This window comes from Oncorhynchus kisutch, linkage group LG2, assembly GCF_002021735.2.
Source record: "Oncorhynchus kisutch isolate 150728-3 linkage group LG2, Okis_V2, whole genome shotgun sequence".
Lineage (NCBI taxonomy): Eukaryota > Metazoa > Chordata > Actinopteri > Salmoniformes > Salmonidae > Oncorhynchus > Oncorhynchus kisutch.
Genome location: NC_034175.2, coordinates 40,314,832 through 40,334,319, shown reverse-complemented (window position 1 = coordinate 40,334,319; position 19,488 = coordinate 40,314,832). Strand labels below are relative to the sequence as shown.

At 44.1% G+C, this 19,488-nt stretch overlaps 1 protein-coding gene across 4 annotated transcripts in view; it reads left to right on the top strand.

Moving 5' to 3' along the window:
* Window positions 1-18,241, top strand: part of LOC109865868 (kalirin) — a 260,858-nt gene extending 242,617 nt beyond the window's left edge. For all 4 annotated transcript variants that reach the window (XM_031794240.1, XM_020454357.2, XM_031794248.1 and 1 more), the window contains 17 exons: window positions 17-67; window positions 298-375; window positions 1,142-1,327; window positions 1,571-1,742; window positions 2,118-2,359; window positions 2,599-2,852; window positions 5,695-5,827; window positions 7,391-7,450; window positions 8,883-8,910; window positions 9,179-9,341; window positions 10,126-10,247; window positions 10,420-10,551; window positions 11,124-11,288; window positions 11,605-11,683; window positions 11,867-12,067; window positions 12,529-12,667; window positions 14,251-18,241. In XM_031794240.1, coding sequence (XP_031650100.1) covers window positions 17-67; window positions 298-375; window positions 1,142-1,327; window positions 1,571-1,742; window positions 2,118-2,359; window positions 2,599-2,852; window positions 5,695-5,827; window positions 7,391-7,450; window positions 8,883-8,910; window positions 9,179-9,341; window positions 10,126-10,247; window positions 10,420-10,551; window positions 11,124-11,288; window positions 11,605-11,683; window positions 11,867-12,067; window positions 12,529-12,667; window positions 14,251-14,796 — 2,751 coding nt within the window. In that variant the 3' untranslated portion in view covers window positions 14,797-18,241. The remainder of the gene's footprint in view (window positions 1-16; window positions 68-297; window positions 376-1,141; window positions 1,328-1,570; window positions 1,743-2,117; window positions 2,360-2,598; window positions 2,853-5,694; window positions 5,828-7,390; window positions 7,451-8,882; window positions 8,911-9,178; window positions 9,342-10,125; window positions 10,248-10,419; window positions 10,552-11,123; window positions 11,289-11,604; window positions 11,684-11,866; window positions 12,068-12,528; window positions 12,668-14,250) is intronic.
* The last annotated feature ends 1,247 nt before the right edge of the window (window positions 18,242-19,488 follow it).

Genomic DNA, 19,488 nt, shown 5'->3' with positions numbered 1-19,488 from the left:
TTTTTTTCTTCTTCAGGACTTCTTAAAGTATAGTTCCAAAGCAGGACTAGATTGCCAAGAGATGGAGGTAACAGAAGCGATTTGCGATTGTTGTCTATAGGTTGCCAAAATTCCAGTAGCTTTCCCAAAATACCTCGTTTACCAGAGGGGGGAAAAAAACAGGGAATCCTCCTGATTCCAGGAATCTTTCGACCAGGAAGTCCCTGGAATTTTGTAACCCTATTTGATGTTTCGTGTGTCCATCAGCACTGCTGTATCAATGTCAACGCTCACACCATTCTCAATGTGTTTTTACAGAAGGCAGTTGGTTTAATGTCCCAGGTCCCCAAGCTCTGCAATGACATGATGAATCTTGGCCGACTACAAGGCTATGAGGTGCTGTACATTTAGTGTCATTCAATTTAGTCAGGATATTCCACTCGGTAACAACCACCACTGTTTCCCAGGGAGTCGATAAAAGCATGCGCATTAAAATAGGAAACAAATAGCGCCGCAGATCAAGAGGTGTGGTATAATTACATTTGTTATGGTATACATGTTCAGGAAGTTAGTACCGGGATCAGCTATGATTTTAGGGGTGTTTGCAATCCGTGCTCAGTTTGTGAAAAATGTGAAATGACTCATGAAGCTGTGTTATTGGACTATTTAACTCCAGCAGGTCATGACTTGGTCTGTCTGTTCTTCCACACGGGCGTAGTCAAAGTCACTTTGATGACACTCCGACTACGTGAAATCTCTGACCTCTGAATTAAGCGAAGATTTGCCTAGCCTGCTGCAACGGTGGCGAGATTAAAGCACTGTTTTTGCCAATGGTCTGGATGGCCATCCTATTCCCTATAGAGTGCACTACTTTTGACCAGAGCCCTATTATAGGCCAAGGTCAAAAGTAGTGCACTAAATATGCAATAGGGTTCCATTTGAGATGTAACACCCTGGTCTTAGATCCAGTACAATGGTCTGCTGTAAGCTTTATGACCGTGGTGATGAGAGAAGGGGCTGGTAGACTAGGTAATGCCGTAGTGTTGACAGACAGACTAGGGGGCGTGGCTGACTCTGCTTCATTCTCCGGCGTTGATAGATGTTGAGTCGTAACTGATCCTGTGTGTGTTCGGCACGCGCGCGCTCTCTCCCCGTCCCCCAGGGTAAGCTGACCAGCCAGGGTAAACTGCTGCAGCAGGAGACTTTCTTTGTAACGGAACAGGACACGGGCGTGTTGTCGCGCAGCAAGGAGCGCAGGGTCTTCCTCTTTGAGCAGATCGTCATCTTCAGCGAGCTCCTCCGCAAGGGCTCGTCCACCCCAGGCTACCAGTTCAAGAAGAGCATCAAGGCAAGTAATGTCAAAACAACAGTGAATGCTATTGGGAGATCATGGAGCAGAAACATTTAGGCAATTTCCTACTGTTGCATTCAATCCATCAACCAAAGTTTATTGCCCCAGGAGACATTTTGGTTTGAAAGCAGGGTTTTAGAACATTTATAAAGTACGGAGTCCATAGAAAAGACCACACACATAGCGTTGTTGTTGAATTGAGCAGTGTTGAGCTAGCGTTCTTGTGTTTCATCGTGACAGGTGAGCTACCTGGGCTTGGAGGAGCATGTGGACAACGACCCTTGTAAGTTTGTGCTGTCGTGTCGAGGCTCGGCCGAGCGATTCACCCTGCAGGCGGCCAACCTGGACATCAAGCAGGTGTGGGTCCAACATGTCAGCCAGGTCCTGGATGCCCAGAGCAACTTCCTGTCTGGTGAGAGAACTTCCTGTCTGACATACGCCTCTACCTTCATTAGCTAAATCTAGGATTGCAAGATTCCGGTAATTTTCCCAAGATCCCCAGATGTTTTTCCAGAAATCCTAGTAGGAGGATTCCGGATTCCATGCTTATTCCCTCCTGATTCAAATAATCTTCTAACTAAGATTTCTGGAAAACCTGGGAAATGAATTTTGCAACCCTAGCGTTATTGTCAATAGTTAGATAAAAACCCATTTAGTCATAACTACAACCTCAACACTAGAGTTATACTATTTTCACCTCTATCATGGTCCTCATTCGTCTAACACAGAATACGCACATGTGGCTTTTCGTTTATTGATTGTGTGTAACATTGGACTATCACCACAGCCCTGCAGTCTCCCATTGAGTACCACAAGGAGAAGGGTTGTTCCCAATCCCTCACCAGAAACCCGTCGGGCAGTCGGCCCCCCAGTTCCAACAGCAGGCCCCTCTCCTCCTCCTCTGTGGGGGCAGAGAAGCCCCCCATGGCAGGACCGGGAAGGACCCCAACTCCTCTCAAACTATCTACCTCCAACGGCAGCTCCTGCTTTGACCCCATGAAACACAGCGAACGCTATGACTCCATGAGGGTGAGCCCGGTCTGTTGTCTGCCCTAGTTTTACATTTCAACGGGAGATGTTGAAACTTTGTTTACATTCGAACTTGCAGAGAAGAAGTACTGAAGTTAAGGAATTGAGTCAATGTATGTAATGACTCATGTTATTTGAATGTGCATACAGGTTTGTATCAATGTTGATTTCCCCTGTCATAATACAATCTATCTTCCTCTCCTCTCCTCTCCCACCCCATCCCCACCCCTCCCGAGCAGCATGACGGCATTGGATGTAACGGCATGTCCTCCACCATGATGGTGACCCAGGACTACAGTGCACTGAAGGAGAATGAGATCTGTGTGATCCAGGGCGAGATGGTGCAGATCATGGCCACCAACCAGCAGAACATGTACCTAGTGTACCGGCCCGCCAACAGCCAGTCCCCTGCGGCCGAGGGCTGGGTCCCAGGCCACATCCTGGGCCCCCTCACTAAAATGCTCAAAGACAGTACTGCTGACGCAAGCATCAAGTAAGTGTCCCTCAGCCTCGCCCCCACCCCCACAGAGCTGCTCTTATTGGATGAGGTGAAAGTTGAATCTGCTCCAATCCCCACCCCCCCCCCACACACACACACACACACACCGCCAACCCCCATTATGGGAACTAACTCGGAACTGTTGGACGACAACAGGGGTCATTTTTTTTCTCATTTTGTTTGTTAATATATGTAAAGGCTAAATGAGTAATTCTCTGAAAAGAGTAAAAGGACTTTAGAGAATCATGGCTTCATGTAGAGAAGACGCACCGAGAAAATCTTACATCAATGTGGAACTGACTGGTCTGGGCTTTGATTTCTGTTTCTAACACACGCTTTTTTACTTTACATGTTTTGAAAAAAGAAAGGCCTTTTGATGGACTGGGGCCTATTTCTCCAAGTGGAGAAAGTTTGTTATTGTCTATGGCAATTTGTACAGATTGTGGTTTTTGTTATTTTTGTGTTAATTTTTTTTTCTTCATATTTTATTTGTTTAATATTATCAGATATGTTGGCAGTTTACTGTAAAAAAGTTAATTTGTTTTGTTTACTGATGCGCTCTCTCCAGTACATTCCTGTATAATGTATTTTGCACTATTTAAGAGAATCCATATTAATGAAGTCAGGTTGTGCAATATAATTATAGTCACAATGTTCATCATTGTACTTGTAGTCTGACTAATAATTTTAAATGTATTTTAAATATGTAAAATACAATTTTGACATGAGTAGTTTGCAAGGCAACATAAGTTGAACTTGTTTTGCGTTAGAAGATCAGTTCCATTGTTAATATTGGTAAATACTATGACACTGCACTAGTGCTGTCCGGGTCAGCTGTTTGTTTTCCCAGCCCGCAATTGCTAATAACCCATCAGCAACTGCCCAACTATATGTGATAAAGTGAAAATCTGAGGCCCGCAATTGACCCTAGCCCGCTAACATAGAACTAGTGCAGGCCCAGTGCACTACTTTTGTTAAAAAATAGAAATTTGCAATTTATTTTAATTATTATTGTTTTGTTTTTTTTCTGATTTTTCAGCACCCCTACTTCCTACTATGCTGATTTAGATATGTTTCTGCTTATAATTTCTGACATTTTGATAGGCTGTTTATTAGTCAACTTGTCTATAATTAGATACATGCAGCTTCTCTTCTGTCATTATATGTTGCCCTAGAAGACTAAGTAAACCCTTTCTCACCAGAATGTAATAAATCGATCAAATGAATGCTTCAATCTTGTTGACGTCGGTAAAGTTTCCTGTCGTCTGCTTATCGGGGAGAGAACTCAATAACAAAAACAAATTGGAAAGATTTCTGTCCAAATGACATCGGTATTAACGCTTGTAAGGAAATAGAAAGCTATGAAAACGACCCAACATGTTTCTGATAAGTTTTCGGTTTGGCTCGGATGCATATTTTATGTGTTTGAAATACTAAAGATAGCATCTCTACACACTGTATCTCACTGCACATTCACATTCTCTCAAAACTCTGAAAGAAATAAATCATATTTCTCTACTCCTGTTCCCCGAGTCAAAATTGTTGCCTACATTTGGTGTACTGTAAGAACTTCTTAATTCTGCAGGAGTTAATATTATGCGAGAGGTTATAGACCTACAGTCAGTGTCCAGTTCCCTTGACGTGCCAGAGGCCTATTTCAACTCCAAACGTCTTGTGACTGTCGAATTTGTACAGCACCTCACAATCGTCACACACAAGTCGGAACTGCTATCATCCACTTTTACCACGTCACCAAATCTCTCCCAAACGTTACTTTTCTGGCCCTCCCTTCTCTTTATTTTCAACTCTCCGTTTAGCAGCTTTTCTCTTATTGAATTCAACTCCGACATTGTCCTTTTTTGCATCCGTGGATCGATGTGATTTTTGTTTTCTCCCCGTCCCCAAAAGCCCTAAACCAGGTTATGAGTCAACCGCGCATCACTACCCCGCAGTCAAACCGCATGTTTCTCCGCTGACCATTTGCTCTTACAGCGGGAGACCTAGACTCCATTCTTATCTCACATTGAGCATAAAATAACAGTGAGATCAGTTCAACCTGTTATTTTTTATCATGTTGATTTCAATTTGTAAAAATAAAATAAAAAGTTTCATTTGTGGCTTTTTACCATCCATTTCCTCCCAATGATGGACCATTTTCTAAACCGTGGGCTTCATTAAAGGGATCATTCTTCTCGTGGAAATGTCCTGGTGTTGTATAAATACGTTCACAAACACCCACTTCTGAGATCTATTTTCTCACACAAGAGTGATGAGGTTAGGAGTACTTCAAAAGGACACTGGTGTATGCACTTTTTATATGATTTTGTTTGTTTCTTTGTACCCCTTTTCGTTGACGTTGTCTGATGTAGGAGACTGCTTGTTTTAATTTTTCTACTAACCACACCGGTCCTCGACAAAAGGTTTGTTGTGTACACAGCGGCGCCATTGAAAGTCTCATGACAAAGTAGAGCCACGGAATGGTTGGCAAAGACCTCTTATGCCCAACACGCTAGGCTGCGTTGACACAAATTGTCTGTCCACTACGGTGTAAGAGAATCACGGTGTGGTAGCGTATGGAGGAGCTTTCTTCGCCGCTTTGTGGGTCTGAATTGCTAATGTACCATGACATAAACATTAACGTTTGTTTCTCTAGTTGAAAATTCTGTTCCAAATGAGATACGTTTTGTCTTTCTTTCTCTCGCCTCTTTTTCTCCCAGTCTTTTGAGTTGATTTCAATCAAGTTGGCTAGCCCCACTCAATCCTCCCTGCACCTCTGCCCTCAGTGTGTGTGTGTGTGTAAGCCTGGATTTGACTGGTACATTTCTTGGCACAACAGGAAATCTCTTTCATGGAATACCCTGCGCTCGAGAAAGCGAGCGGAGAAGGGTAGCAGTGGCAAGGGGGATGCAAAGGTTGAGAATGGACTCCGTAAACCCAAGGAGATTCTCAGCACCAAGGTCACTGTCAAAGTGAGTAAGCGGGCTGTCTACGGAGATGGGTGTTCTGTGTCCTCGGCTGCCACTCCCTCGCCTGTGTGTTGTGACTCGTGACGTTAATAATCTCCGACACTGAAACACTATGATAATCCATCTCTAACTACACTGTCTGCTCTCACTTTGGTTTGACGTCCCCTTATGCATGACACTAATGACTCAAGTGACTTCTCTGTCTGTGGCAATTTTGCTTTTGGTTAAAAGGTAGACTCAGCGAAATCACGTTGCCACGAGCAGTACCGCAGATATACCGCAGATGAGCGAGATGTCCGACTTCGCTCTCACACAGTCACACCCAGTATCTGCTCGCGCACGGGTTCGCTTCGCACTCTTACAGTGTGGGAGCCACCAGATCAAAACGGCGGAGAAGCTTAGCCTCTCGCTTCAATGCTCTTAGTTATTGCGGAAATTGACCCACTATGCTGTTTACTTTCTGCATCTACATCGTATCGCTGAGTCCACCTTTAAGGTAACTTTAGTTTTCGTAAAAATGTATGACTTTATTGACATAACACTGAAACCACCATTTTGACAACATATGTCCTGGAGCCCATTGAGCTATGACCTAAATGAAAACAAGCCCTCATTCATGGGTTTAGCATGCAGGTATTAACTACACAAAAACCATAAGGTGTTGTGTTTCAGTGAAAACATACTGAAACTGGATCTCACACTACATTACATTTCTGTATCAATATATACTAGCAGTGCATTTTAAAATACCCCCCCCCCCCATCAAGTCCATACGATGCTGAGTCTGCTAATCCATCTTTCATTTGAAGCATGTTAAAGAGTAGATTGGTTTTTAATTTGTCAATTACATCTTTCATTTGAAGCATGTTAAAAGAGTAGATTGTTTTTAACTTGTCAATGATGTCCATTGGATACATTTCACTTTAAGTTTGCCTGCAGGTTTCGTCCTCGCCACTGTTTGACTATTTATGCCACTACCGTTACACCCCCCCCCCCCCCCGTACATGAAATAGAAACTTAAAATGAAATGTCACTGACTGCTATTTGTGTGTCATCAATCATGTTGTGTTCGATTGCATCGTTTCAGGTGTCAGCACTATAATTTGAATGATTTTGTTTTTGCATAATTGGTTCATTTCCCAGCTCATACAATATGTCCATATTTATGCATCTTTACCTCCGGCTCAGTGGTTCCCAAGCAACTCTTCTTTACAGATTCCCTCTTTTTTTCTTTTTTTTTTCTTACATCCAAGCCCTCCCACATACAATATTCTGGATTGGATCCTTCAGCCCTTATCCCCAAAGGCACTCCTAGATAGAACAATGATTTCTTTACATTGTAGGTGTATCTATCCAATCCTTTCAGATCTACTGTGCTCGGGGAGTATTTGGAATTCAGGCACCCGAGACAGATTCTCTGTCTTTAGCACCACACTTACTAGTAAGCACAAATCCTATGTCAACAACCCATACACACATTAGAATCCTGACCGCGCCTCCAGCTTGGGGACCACCAGGGCCTTTTGTAACAGCTCTAATTTTGCTTTCTCTTATCCCACACTTCAGGAGTCAAACAGCTCAGAGGAGTCAGATTGCGATGATGAACTCCCCAAAACTAGCATGGAGGTAGAAGCACACGCCGATCTGTCATGCATGCATGCTGCCCAGTTGAGTTTCCTTCGCTACGTCTAAGCAAGAGGAAACGACACACAGCATCATAGGGGTTTTTCACTGTGGTCAGGAGCTTTCTACAAAACGACCAGGTTCCACGTTCCGTTAGCTGCACTAGCTTTTTTTCTCTCATAGAAATAGAATCACTAGAACAGGCTTCCCCCGTTCAACTCAATGGGTCTGCAGTGGGTGGACCAGTTGCCATTTTGAGTATGGTTTCATCCTCAGCGAGAACCAACAGGGATATTTTTGTTCCTGCTTCTTGTTTGATAGGATTGTCTGGTGTCGGCCTCAGAGAGGCCATGGGCGGAGTTTGTAAATGCATTTGCCACTGATTGGTGCACACTATTAATACACCAGGTAAGCACCTGGAACACATGAGCAAAAGATGTTAAAAATACCTATTTTTGTTTGAAAATATGTATTGTGCTCACATGCGTCATTGTAACTCCTGTATAGCCTGTTGACCCCAGGAAGGAGCAGCTGCTGCATGTGCAACAGCTAATGGGGATCATAGTAAACTAAACAAGCTTGCCCTCCCTCTCAAAGCTTGCTCGGTCCTGTGTGGCTCGGGTTGGTAGAGCATGGCGCTTGCAACGCTAGGATTGTGGGTTCGATTCATGCAGGGGCCACCCATATGAAATTGTATGCACGCACTACTGTAAGTCACGTTGGATGAGTGTCTCCTAAATTGTGTCTCCTAAATGCCATGTATTAATATAAATTCAATTGTTGTAGTTCCTCAGTTCCAATTCCTGGTCGTTGTCATTGAAAAGCACCCTCCTGTTAGCTTTGACAGACTTGACCTCAACAGGCTTGTGGTAAAGATGTCCACGCTTTTTGGATTGCAAAACCATACACTTCATCCCTCTATTCCTTTGCTAGTTTAGCTAGCTGCTCTATGTGCCACTTTTTCTCTTCTGGGGAAGAGTCCATGGAAGCCGTGTGGTTTCCATGGACCATTACTGCAGCCTAGTGTTCCTGCGCTGAAATACTACATCTCTCCCAGGGATGGTTAGGTTTGTGAATGTGACGAAGCCTCTCACACAAACCCCCTTAAGCATGTTACTCCTGACCTCTCTTCATTTTTTGGGGGGATCCCCTGGTGATTGCGCCTTGTTTTCATTTTGTTCAAATGGGTTCAGAAGATCTTTTAAAGACAGCCTAAATGCCACAAATATGTGGGGTACGATGCCCTAGTATAGTACTCCTACATTGCAACTCATTTGTAAATGGTAGTACACAAAATAGTGACCCAGAACTCTGAGGTATGTATGTTTGTATTGACTGTTACGTTTCAATTTTGAAATAGCAAAACATTTCATAATTCAAACTTCAACAGTATAGTTTATTCACATTGCCTAACAGCCATGCCTTATCTTTGCAGATAATGAATCCCAATTTTATACAAGAAGGTAAGATGAACTATCAGAACATAAACGCTTACATTTTAAATGCTGAAGCGTGAAATCAAGAATCATTTAATTACTGATATGTCACGCCTGCGTCTCATATGGCACCCTAATCCCTAAATAGTGCACCACTTTTGACCTGAGCCCTATGGGCCCGTGTCAAAAGTAGTGCACTGTGTAGGGTGCCGTTTAGGACGTAGCGTATATACTTGCTGATTAGAATCATGTGGTGTGGGTAGCTGACACTGCTGTGTGGTTAATGTATATATAGTGGCTCCAGAGTTCCTGGTCTCACTAGCGGATGTGACATGTGCATTCGGGGAGACGGTGGTCCTTTGCTGCAAAGTGTGTGGACGTCCCAAACCCAACATCACTCTGAAAGGACCCGATCAGAGCCCGCTTGTCAACAACAGCAGGTTCACCATAAACATTAGGTAGAGGAACTATGGTTTCTAGTTCAAACATGGTCTTGATGATAACAAGAAAATCAGAGGTCGGATGCCGCCAGTGGGGGTCCACGGAGGAAGACGTCAGAGGACAGACTGATAGTAATGGCGGGAATAGGAGAAATGGAACGGTTTCATTTATTCCATTCCAGCCAGTACTATAAGCCTGTCCTCTGACGTCTTCCCCCACCCGGCGGCATCCAACCTCTGATTCTGACTAAGAAATGGAAGCGCATACCCAAATTCCTCAAACCTAGTGAGAGCAGGAAGTGAGATTTAAAGAATTGTCTCTGGCAGGACAGTTAGACATCTCCAAAGACAGTATTATCTTCCTATTGGATGACTTAAACATTGTCTGACATAATTGCTTAAAGGTAATGTCTGTGGCCTAATCCCATGGTAAATCCATTGTCTGACATAATTGCTTAAAGGTCATGTCTGTGGCCTAATCCCATGGTAAATCCATTGTCTGCATCCCAAATGGTTCCATTCCCGAAAGAGTCCACTACTTTTGACCAGTAGTGAACTCTAGGGCTCTGGTCAAAAGTAGTGCAGTGTGTCAGAAATAGGCTGCCATTTGTGATGCATCCCTAGGTAGACTAAACACATGTTGCTGGAGGAATAACATGAACTTTAGATGGAGCTCAGTAAAATGTGCAATCAGCAAAAGCAGATACCAATGTGGCTTATTTAGTTTCGGGCGAGAAAGGTCATGTTCTATTCTCGGCAAACCAATTACACCTGCTCGCTTGTTCTCTGTCCTTGTCTCCAGGGATACGGGCGACATTCTGCTCAAGATCTGTAACCTGATGCCCCAGGACACCGGCATCTACACCTGCGTGGCCGTCAACGACCATGGCACCGCCTCCTCCTCTGCCTCCATCAAAGTACAAGGTGAGAACAGGGGATATGAATCGTGGAAGGAGGGATGCGGGTGGAGTTTTCGATTTGACCACTTCACTCCCGTTTCACTTCAGAATGCGAGCTACCGTGAGATCAGGCTCCTTTCACAAGGCTAGCCCTCCATGGCCATTGAGACTGATGTTGGGCTCATGTCTGTTTTCAGGTATTCCAGCAGCACCTGCGAGGCCAGTGGCTCAGGAGGCCAGTAGCAATGCAGTGATCGTCCACTGGCTCCCCCCAGCCAGCTCAGCTAACTGTGCTGTGTCTAGCTACACAGTGGAGTACAGGCAGGAAGGTGCAGTAGACCCATCTCTCTTCTGGTTCTGGGGTGAAGTTTCCCCTAGGTACAGATCTAGGATCAGCCTCCCCAAATCTTAACCTTAAATATGTAACTTTTGGGGCGGGCTGACCAAATTCGCATAGAAATGTGTGTTATAGATCTGTCATTCTCATTGAAAGCAAGTCTAAGAAGTGGTAGATCTGTTCTATGTGCGCTTTCTATGCTTGCCGTTCTCATGTTTTGTTGTTGCGTCTTTTACTTTGGGATGTGTACACCAGCTTCAAACAGCTGAACATACAATATTTTGGGATACGGAACAGATATTTCACAGCAGTTTAGATAGTACAATGATTCTCTACACTATATGTCCTTGAAATTAGTTGAACTAGAATTTTTTAAACCAGAATTCAGCGATTTCTGCATAGTGTGTCTTTAACCATTAGTGAGGAAAATGATAAACTGAACCAAGATCAACATCTAGGAGCAATTTCACCTTACACCTCTCTTCCTCTTTCCAAATCATAAGCTACAGACAGTCACCTGTGATCTTTGAACTATGACCTAACCTCTCATCCTCTTCTCTGCAGACTCCCTGGTGTGGCAGCAGTCAGTGGTCTCCACAGTAGATGTGTGTGTGAAAATTGAAGATCTCATTCCTGGGGGGCACTACCAGTTCCGGGTCAGTGCCAGTAACCCCTGGGGTATCAGTCTGCCAAGCGAGCCCTCAAACATGGTGACCCTGCCCAGTGGGAGTGAGTCAAACTCTCCATCTTCACACTACAAGCAGGGAGGGACTAACGCTATACCTAGACCGGATGCATTTCGAATGGCACCCTATTCCCTATATAGTGCACAGATTTTGATCAGATGCCTATGGTCAAAAGTAGGGCACGGTGAAGAAAATAGGGTGCCATTTTGGAAGCGGATTCTTACGATTTGCATTTCACTTTTGTTTTTACAATTTGCTTTTATTTTGGGAGGTCCTCGAGGAAATGTTACTGTGTGAATGTAGCTACGATGTAAATATTGACTCATAAAATATTACATTTGTTTTCTTTCTATTCTAAGCTTCCACGTATGATGGAACGGGCATTCAGTGGAAAGGCAACTTTGAATCGTCTTTCACAGAAATTTGTGAGATCGGACGGTAAATTGCACACCCCTACACGCTTTTAAAGTAGCTAACCATAAACGGTTTAAAATCAAAGTATTGTATTGGGATTTTTCACACACGTCATACAAATTCTCATCGAGGCTAACCGCAGCCAGTGTATAAGGTACAGCAATGACATGCGTTACAACTACTCTCCTACTCCTCTCCTTTCTCCAGGGGCCGATTCTCTGTAGTGAGAAAGTGTCTGAACAAGGCCAGTAAGAAGGAGGTGGCTGTGAAGTACGTCACTAAGAAGATGCAGAAGAAGGAGCAGGTAGCCCACGAGGCGGACATCTTATGCCACGTCCAGCATCCTCAGCTGGTGGCTCTGACCGACACCTATGAGTCCCCCACCTCCCTCATGCTGGTCTTCGAGCTGTAAGGATCTTTCTGCTGTGGCGTTGGGCTGATTCTCAATTGGTCTTTTCCTCGATTCCTCGTAAATCCTCTCTCCTCGTCCTCCTTCTCAAAAATGCATTGGAGAACAAGGTCTGGGTGGAGGGACCTTTGACCTTCTCCTCCAATATGATTGAGAAAGAGGTGAGGAGAGAGGATGTGAGGAATCGCAAAAAGATGAATTGAGAAAAGTGTGATGTATTATTTTATTGTTTTTGCTTTTTGGCCCAATGCTAGGGATTATATTCTTCACTTGGCTTTGTTAGTGAACAGTGTCTGCTTCCCAAATGGCACCTTATTCCCATAGTGCACTAATTTTGACCAGGGACCTTTGGGCCATGTTCAAAGTAGTGCATTATATAGGGAATAGGGTGCCGTTTGGGACGGACACATAGTGTCTTAGAGTGTGGTCTGAATTAATGTTTGTCTCGTGTTGTTTCCAGGCTGGAGGGCGGAAGGCTGCTGGACTACCTGGTGGCCCATGATGAGCTGATGGAGGAGAAGGTGGCATTCTTTGTGAAGGACACCTTAGAGGCATTGCAGCACCTCCACACCTGCAGAGTGGTACATCTAGACTTAAAGGTGAGCACAAAGTACACATCCGCACCACTGCTAAGGTACATACGGTGCAAATACAATGCCATTAAAGTGGCATTACACTTTCAAAGTTTGAGAGATGTTTTCAGACCTCGAAAGTGGTCTCACGTCAAGATGAAACCATGTCCCACGTAACCGGTTGAATAGATCTTAACTATACATTGAGTGGACAAAGAATTAGGAACACCTGCTCTTCCCATGACACAGATTGACCAGGTGAATCTAGGTGAAAGCTTTGATTCTTTATTGATGCCACCTGTTAAATCCACTTCAATCAGTGTAGATGAAGGATTTTTAAGCCTTGAGACATGGATTGTGTATGTGTGCCATTCAGGGGGTGAATAGGCAAGACAAAATATTGAAGTGCCTTTGAATGGGGTATGGTAGTAAGTGCCAGGTGCACCGGTTTGAGTGTGTCAATAACTGCAACGCTGCTGCGTTTTTCACGCTCAACAGATTCCCATGTGTATCAAGAATGGTCCACCACCCAAAGGACATCAAGCCAACTTGACACAACGGTGGGAAGCCTCGGAGTCATTTTTTTTGTTTTGAATTTTTTCTCCCCAATTTCGTGGTATCCAATTGTTAGTAGCTACTATCTTGTCTCATCGCTGGACTACAACTCCCATACGGGCTCGGGAGAGACGAAGGTTGAAAGTCATGCGTCCTCCGATACACAACCCAACCAAGCCGTACTGCTTCTTAACACAGCATGCATCCAACCCGGAAGCCAGCCGCACCAATGTGTTGGAGGAAACACAGTGAACCTGACAACCTTGGTTAGCGTGCACTGCGCCCGGCCCGCCACAGGAGTCGCTGGTGCGCGATGAGACAAGGATATCCCTACCGGGCAAGCCCTCCCTAACCCGGACGACGCTATGCCAATTATGTGTCGCCCCACGGACCTCCCGGTCGCGGCCGGTTACGACAGAGCCTGGGCGCAAACCCAGAGTGTCTGGTGGCACAACTGGCGCTGCAGTACAGCGCCCTTAACCACTGCGCCACCCGGGAGGCCTTGAGTCATTTTATTTAACCTTTATTTAACTAGGCAAGTCAGTTAAGAACAAATTCTTATCTACAATGACAGCCTACCCCGGCCAAACCCTATCCCGGATGACACTGGGCCAATTGTAAGCCGCCCTGTGGGACTCCCAATCATGGACGGTTGTGATACAGCCTGGAATCAAACCAGGGTCTGTAGTGACGCCTCTAGCACTGAGATGCAGTGCCTTAGACCGCTGCGCCACTCGGGAGCCCAACATGGGCCAGTATCCCTGTGGAAGGCTTTCGACACCTTGTAGTCCATGGCCCAACGAATTGAGCCTGTACTGAAAGCAAAAGGGGGTGCAACTCAATATTATGAAGATATCTCAAAAGCATTTCGCTACACCTGCAACAACATCAGCTAATTATGTGTATGTGACAAATACAATTTGATTTGTATGCCTCCACCCCAAATGAATGGAAATTAGTTCACTTTTAACTAACATCTGACAAACTTTCAGCAAAATGTCCCTGATCTTGGTCAAATCCATTTTCAAATGTGTTCTTCTCTTCTGTGTCCTTAGCCTGAGAACCTCCTGGTGGATCTCCACGTGCCTGTTCCCTGCATCAAGCTCATAGACTTTGGAGATGCGGTCCAGGTGTCTGGCCACCGTTATGTCCACCTGCTCCTGGGAAACCCAGAGTTTGCTGCTCCGGAGCTGATCCAGGGCACCCCGGTGTCGCTGAGCACGGACGTGTGGAGCGCCGGTGTCCTGGCCTACGTCATGCTGAGTGGCGTCTCGCCCTTCCTGGATGAGAGCCTAGAGGAAACGTGCGTCAACATCTGCAAGCTGGACTTCTGCTTCCCCGAGGACTACTTCCAGGGAGTGAGTCAGGCGGCCCGGGACTTCATCAAATCTACCCTGCAGCAGGACCCCAGGAAGAGGCCCAGTGCCACCACCTGTCTCCAGCATCCCTGGGTGGGTGCCCACAGTGGAGACTATTCCAAGAACCCACTGGACACTGGTCGCCTGGCCTCCTTCATTGACAGACGGCGGCAGCTGCACGATGTGCGCCCCGTCACCAACATCAAGGGACTGGTGACCAGTAGCATGGGACACACCCTATAAACACCCTATGAATACAACACACAGGTGGAATGAAAACACACTGTCAGCAGTACTACAGGACTCTGCCATTGATACATGGTTCCCCATGAAAATGTAACTCTGAATAGGGGATAATAACTTGTCAACAAACATGTTATGTGGATATCATGTCTGTGTTCAAGATGCCAGTAGCCAAGACATTGACATTTGATAGATTGAGATGTTTCAGAGCTGTAGTGTGAAGCCATAGACGCCATATTACTCGTGTCCATCTATTGTAAATGCCAACATTTCTAAATATCATCCTTGGAAATTATAACTATCAGAGAAAGATCTATGAGAGGTAGTATAACAGTTGAGTGTAATTTATTGTAGAACGTGGTTAACACTTGAGTAAGTGCTATTGTATGTGAAGAAATATTCAGCATTGGTCGCTTGGAGCAGTGGTTCCCAAACTGTGGGGTCGGCAGGGGGGCGCAGAGCAGTACCAGTTAAAGTTATTTATTTTTTACTATTTTCTACATTGTAGAATAATAGTGAAGACATCAAAACTATGAAATCATGTAGTAACCAAAAAAAGTGTTTAACAAATCAAAATAGATTGAAGAATCTAAAAAGTAGCCACCCTTTGCCTTCATGACAGCTTTGCACACTCTTGGCAATCTCTCAACCAGCTTCATGAGGAATGCTTTTCCAACAGTCTTGAAGAAGTTCCCACATATGCTGAGGAGTTGTTGGCTGCTTTACCTTCACTCTGCGGTCCAACTCATCCAAAACCATCTCAATTGGGTTGAGGTCGGAGGATTGTGGAGGCCAGGTCATCTGATGCAGCACTCCATCACTCTCCTTGGTCAAATAGCCCTTACACAGCCTGGAGGTGTGTTTTGGGTCATTGTCCTGTTGAAAAACAAATGATAGTCCCACTAAACTAAAACCAGATGGGATGGCGTATCGCTGCAGAATGCTGTGGTAGCCATGCTGGTTAAGTGTGCCCTGAATTCTAAATAAATCAGTGTCAGCAGCGAAGCACCCCCACACCATCACACCTCATCCTCTATGCTTCACGGTGGGAACCACACATGCGGAGATCATCCATTCACCTACTCCGCATCTTCCAAAGACCCAGCGGTTGGAACCAAAAATCTCAAATTTGGACTCATCAGACTAAAGGACAGATTTCCACTGGTCTAATGTCCATTGTTTATGTTTCTTGCCCAAGCAAGTCTCTTCTTCTTACTGGTGTCCTTTAGTAGTGGTTTCTTTGCAGCAATTTGACCATGAAGACCTGATTCACGCAGTCTCCTCTGAACAGTTGATGTTTATATGTGTCTGTTACTTGAACTCTGTGAAGCATTTATTTGGGCTGCAATCTGAGGTGCAGTTAACTCTAACGTATTCTCTGCAGCAGAGGTAACTGTGGGTCTTCCTTTCCTGTGGCGGTAGTCATGAGAGCCAGTTTCATCAAAGCCGTTGATGGTTTTTGCAACTGCACTTGAGAAAACTTTCCAGATTGACTGACCTTCATGTCTTAAAGTAATGATGGGCTGTTGTTTCTCTTTGCTAATTTGAGATGTTCTTGCCATAATATGGACTTGGTCTTTTACCAAATCTTCTGTGTACCACCCCTACCTTGTCACAACACAACTGATTGGCACAAACGCATGAAGAAGGAAGAAATTCCACAAATTAACTTTTAACACGGCACACCTGTTGTTTAAAATGTATTCCAGGTGACTAACTCATGAAGCTGGTTTAGAGAATACCAAGAGTGTACAAAGCTGTCAGAAATGTCCAGATCAACTAGCCCATGTCAGCTAGCGTTTTTATATTTAGGTTTTTTAGCCCAATTTCTTTGTCATCCAAATATCAAATGAATACACATTAGACATAGCAACACGTATAGAACTGCAAAGAAAAAAAACTTTCAAACTGCAAAATGTTCTTTGCAACCCTATGACAAAATGTGTAGAATTGTAGGAAATAAGCTTTAAACCTGCAAAATGCTCTCCACCAATAAGAGGGGTGTTGAACAGTTTGTCATGAACAGTGCTTGTGCACATAGAAATAGATGTGGCAGGATGTTCCCCATTACTTTGGAAGGGGGGGCCAGAGTGAAAAAGGTTTGGGAACCCCCTGCCTTAGAGTATGCATCAAGTGTGCATAATGTGTAGACATAGTATAATGCCTATTTTTCCAATTTTGAGATTTGGGGAATGAATGAAAGAATCTATCACATCACATTATACTGCATTTTTGTGTCAGTACATATCTGTCACCTCCATGATCATTTCAAATGTGTTTTGTTGGTTCACTCATGTTCATTTAAGAGACCACACATAAGACTCAAGTTCAGTTGTAATTGAATGTTCAAAACTACTTCTGGAAGGACCTGCCGCAAACTTCGATCCAAATCGGCAGTGCACATAAGTGTTGTATATTTCTGTTCTCAGACCCAAATCGTTTACAATAAATCTGAAGTCTTCACATTTTGATGGGGGGGGGGGGGGGTAATTCATTTCTAGTGCTTATTGTCTGCCATTTACTCAATAGGATTGTTTGCTTGTGCGATGAGCACTGACGGGTCTAGAACACTGATTGAGCACTTAATGTAGGATAGCCTAGTCCCAAAAGTGTAGGATTTGAAAACCCAGCCTTTATTTTATTTATTTTTTAAGTATTGTTTGTTATTTAAGTATTAGAACTGGTAACTTGATTTGATTTGAAGTCTTTTTTTATTTATTCTTATTATGAAACGATATTTGTTTCTAACTTTTTGTTACAGCGGCTGCAAAGCATCATGCTTATCATTGACAAGTGGCATGCTGTGACGTGCAGTCACACATGCTGTCTACATCAACAGGCTCTAAGGGTGTATCCTAAATGGCACCCTATTCCCTAAGTAGTGCACTGCTTTTGACCAGGGCCCATAGCACTGGTCAAACGTAGTGCACTATAGGCAATAGGCTGCCATTTGGGAAGCACATTAAGCATTCCTGTGGGTATGATGTACAAGTATGTAAGACTCAGCATTTTTTTCTTCATGAATTGTGTAGAATGGTCTTTTTCATCAATCACTTAAAGTATTACGCTGACCGTAATGGCATTGAAACGGCAACTCATAAACAACCATATGTATATATCGAACCAAACACAAGGCTGATAGTATGCTCCCACTGTACAACGCTTCAAACCTACTACTGAGCAAATTGGTGTATCAGCCTCGCTTCATGTTGGAAAGATACAGTGATACTATTTCTACCTAAAACTGGGTGGTAAAAATGCTTATAGTTCAATACAGTAGCCTATGCTTTCTTCAAAAAACATCATTTCCTGTGCTATAGCACATCATTGTACATAAGTCTGTGTGTACAAATGATACCAGGCATGTCCTTTCTTACACCATTGGGGCTGTTTGTTTGTTACTGAATGTGTAATAATAATAAAAAAAGTGCTTGTTTCTAGAAAACATGTGTCTTTGTTTCTCCTGACAATGGAATTTGCACGCACAGGGTATTTTAAAATCGGTAGGAGTCATCTTATGCAAGATGCAATTGCTTCAATATCAGCACGGCACTATTTTTTTGGACTAACGTTAAAAAGATCATTAAAGGTAGATGGAGGAAATCTGACCTTACTGGAATGAAAATGGATGACTAACGCCATACCTTTCCTTTCCCTACACACTTTACAATAACCCCTGGCATGATTCTTGCCGTGTAGCCTGAATTCGCAACCACATGTCAATGCCAATTAGATGTTTATTTCTGCTGAGCATAACCGCGGGAGGTAGGGGTTCTATAAGGTTGCTGCTGAAGAAAAAATAAGAAGAAATAAAAATGTCACCGAAGTAATACACTGGGCCTTTACTCATCCTATATTAACGGACGGATGGACGCCATCTGTAGCTGGCCAATTATCTCCTCCCATCCCCCCAGCAGGAAGGCAACAGCAATAAAAATGCTGACTAAATTCATTCCAATCCCAATTCAAATACAGAGGCTGTTTACCGTATTGGCTGGCTTTAGGACCATGTGGAACGTTGCTCGGAGAAGCAGCTGCCAGCCTGTGTGCCTTTTCTATCTTTTAGCCCCTTAGAGTCGATGTCTGTGCCCCTGCAGAAATGTAATTCAGCTAGATATAATTTAAATTAGATATCTGTTTTTTTGGCATCGGATACGTCTCAATCCACCGCATCCGCCGATGTCACACTTGCGCATCTTCGGTGACAGAGGGACGGAGCTAAAGCAGTGTTTGTCAGACCATGAAACATGCCAAAAATCGGACTGACCTTGTGAACGGTTTGGCCTACAAAACTAGTATAACCCCTCTACAGATGAGACTCTCGCGAACACGATGGGGTTCTCCTTTGGAGACAGGTCTGAAATCGGCACAGCCGATCAGCCAACTTCTGTCTGAACAATTTGGGCTGCACACTAATACCACTGTGAAAAGTTGAAACTCTCACGAACACGTACATGACAGTTGTTTTTCTCTAGGCTTCCAACATGCCTCACAAGACTCTTCTGAAGGTCCCCGTTACCAGTTGAACGAAAATGAATGGACGGATGTGGAGATGGAGACTGTTTAGTGCCAAAAATAAGGGGTTAAATACATGTAGAAAAAATATATACAGTACCAGTCAAAAGTTTGGACACACCTACTCATTCAAGTGTTTTATATTTTCGACATTGCAGAATAATAGTGAATACATCA